General features: G+C 34.4%; 1 protein-coding gene across 2 annotated transcripts in view; it reads right to left on the bottom strand.

The window, feature by feature from the left end:
* Positions 1-860: 860 nt before the first annotated feature.
* The window catches only part of vimp (VCP interacting membrane selenoprotein), a 7014-nt gene continuing 4716 nt past the window's right edge, over positions 861-3158 (bottom strand). For both annotated transcript variants that reach the window (XM_015378348.1, XM_015378347.1), the window contains exon 6: positions 861-1901. In XM_015378348.1, coding sequence (XP_015233834.1) covers positions 1825-1901 — 77 coding nt within the window. In that variant the 3' untranslated portion in view covers positions 861-1824. The remainder of the gene's footprint in view (positions 1902-3158) is intronic.

Raw genomic sequence — 3158 nt, forward strand, 5'->3', positions numbered from 1 at the left:
AATTAAAGTGCAGTGGAAGGTAATTGCATATTACAGTTAAATTACGTTATTGCAGATGTAAATGTAAACAACTGGTGCTGTGAATAAACAGTCGGCAGTGCAAATCGATATTCAGTCAAAGTGAGTAGTGCAAGATGCATCTTTAGAAACTTCAGCAAATGTTAGTGTAAAGTCTGGTGGAGAAGAAGTGTTGTGATGCTAGGAAAGTGACTTACCTGTATTTTCTGTGTTCTCTCCAGGGTGTTTGGACACATGCTTCCCTGTTGGTCCAGACACCAGTTATAGGTTCTGGGAGAAACCATGTAAAATATGGGGGGAGTTGTGCACATAGTTTGTGGGATTTCTATGGTGTTAGGGTGTAAGTTTATATCAGAAAATGTTTATAAAAAATAACGTTAAATGTGTGTGTAGATATTTGATTGAAATGTGTTATTAGATGGAGGTGAGGAAGAGTTAAATTTCATGTCAATGGTTTAGTTCATCGGCTGTGTTTATTTAAGGCAGAGATTGTGTGTTTGATGGAAGCTGAATAAACCTGCTGATACTTACACTTCATTTTTGCTGAACAATTTCATTTTCTGATTGGCTGGTTACACCCCCCTCTCTTTGCCGGAGAAAGGGGGGTGTAACCAGCCAATGAACGAACCACACATGGTACGTATAAGAAAATCTTCAGGAGAAAGAGCGGCTAAAAGTTATAATTAATGTTCAGAATGGATAATAATAATAAAAGTCATTCCCAGGTTTAACATCTTCCAAACCAACATCCACATGGATTCAGAGATGTTCAGTTTTCAAGCTGATCCACCTTCCTCTCTCAGTCTTTATGGAATGAAGAGAAGCAGACACAGAAACAAAGTCATCCCACTTTAATAGTAGTTTGTTTTGAAACATACAGACAGAATGTAAAGAAATTTCACTGAGATTTTAACTCCAAGCCTTCATAAATAAACAGAGAGCCATTTAAAAAAGCTCACTGACTGAAGACTGATCAGCCAGACCTCGTGGTCGGGACCATTTCTAGGAAAGGCTTCATGTCAAGCTTTCAATTTCACAGAGCCGTTAGCCGCTAATTTATTGGTACCACTTTAATAAACGAGGCTCCTTATAGATGCTAATAAATAACCGTTTATTACTCATTCAACATTTCATTCATGCTAAAAATAATTTTTACAAAAGCCTTTAAGGGTCAGTAACTTCATTCTGAAATCTTGAACAGCTTAGGTTCAATATTTGGCATTAAAACCATCAGTTTGGTCTCTTGCTTACCTTTAATTAATGCATAATAAAGCATTCAAAGATTCTATCTACTATTTATTATCTTCTAGAAGGGATCCTTATCGTAAAGTGGAACCAACATTTAACTCGTATCTGAACAGAAGAGGTGAGAAACATTAATAAATGAAAAATAAAAACTCTGGTAAGTAAGTACACCCATTAAAATTTGAAATTATTTTTATGTAACATAATCTAATTTCTCCTCCTAAAAAATACTAAAGTGCATTAAATGTTTAGGATCCTAAGCAGGAGGATGAGGTGACAAAAGGAGGACATTTTTAAAGGCGGATGCTAAAAAATAATCTCTTATTTTCTTTTAATAGTGAAGTTAATGTGCCGAGGCCCCTCCTGGGGGCCCGACAGGAATATCGTCCTCCTAGAGCCCCTGTCCTCTGAAGTTTGTCCCTCTGTGTGACATCATTAATGGGTGTAATTACTTCCCTAACTGGGGATCTAAAAGCATGGGCTCTGGTTGATTGGCAGCTTGGTCCAAGCAGTCGGTGAGTTCGTTACACCGGAGGTGGTTTACACCTCCAGGATTTAGCCTCATCCCCCAGCCGAGGGTCCCCTTCTCCCTGGTCTGAAGGTGCAGGAGCCTCCCTGTCCCATCAGAGGGTTGTAGTCTGAAACAGATAGAAAACATTTTTAGCGACACTCGTACAGCCGTCATTATAAATCCAGTTTTATCCGGTTGGTCGCTCTGAGCGTCCGACGGTTCGCTAACACCCAGGAAGGTTTGCAAGTCGATCGCTGCAAAAAAATGGAATATAAGCAAATCAATTTTCCCTAAATTGGAGTTTGCTATGAGGACGATATGGGGCAAACTTTTCCACTATTGTTACAAACAAAAATATATATATTTTTTATTAGTAATTTTGAAAAAAAAAAAAAAAAAGTAATTCATAAATTAAGCTTAACCCTTTATTGGGCCCTCAGTGAAATACTTTGAAAATCAACATTTCAAACCAATAAAAGTCAGAATTCTGACTTTTTTCTATTATTAAACTGAAATGAAACTTTTTAAACAATTTAATTTAATAATCAGTAAACAGTTTTTTTTTTTTTTCGGTGGCCCTAATTCTCTTCCATAGGGCCCTCAGTGAAATACTTTGAAAATAAATTTTCAAGCCAATAGTGTTACTGGAATCCTGGACAAGAACTTATTACCTTCGTAACATTCAAAAAATCTGGATATTTTGATGGTAAAAATTAATGTCAATGTAATAACAAGAAATATCAACAATATTAAGAAAAATAACAAAAGTTCTTCTATAAGAAATTCATGAAAATCAGATGAAGAAACATTTTTTTTTTTTACAACATAACCTTAGAGGCAATAATGCCGATACTGGCAGTTTTTCTAGTTTTTTAAACCCTAATATAATTGTTAACTAGGCTTATTAATGATACTTTTTAACTTTTCAATCAGCTTTTTACCTTTTGTTTCTTGACTTTTTATATTTTCAATTAACTTATTACCCTTTTTTTACTTTAATTAACTTTTTATCTTTTTTTAAATCACTGTATTTCTATTGAATTTTCTTTTCCTTCTGTACATACAGTTTATAAATATAAAGAACTCAATGAGAAAGGAAATTATTATTATTTCAACCGTTGCGTATATTAGCTGCGACATATGAATCAAGATGCTATGACTGGAAAAATGTGATTGACAGATGACCGTTGATATATGAATGGACGAATTTAGGTGTTCAGGCTGACGTATAACTAACTGGCCTGCATAAGAGAACGAAAAAAACCCAACAGATTTTAAGACAAATAAATAGGTTAATAGAAAGAATAGAATAAAATAGAAATTTTCAAAATTTTGGGACAATAGAGTTCACATACATATATATATATATATATATATATATATA

This window comes from Cyprinodon variegatus, unplaced genomic scaffold (assembly GCF_000732505.1).
Source record: "Cyprinodon variegatus isolate N-32 unplaced genomic scaffold, C_variegatus-1.0 Scaffold171, whole genome shotgun sequence".
NCBI lineage: Eukaryota > Metazoa > Chordata > Actinopteri > Cyprinodontiformes > Cyprinodontidae > Cyprinodon > Cyprinodon variegatus.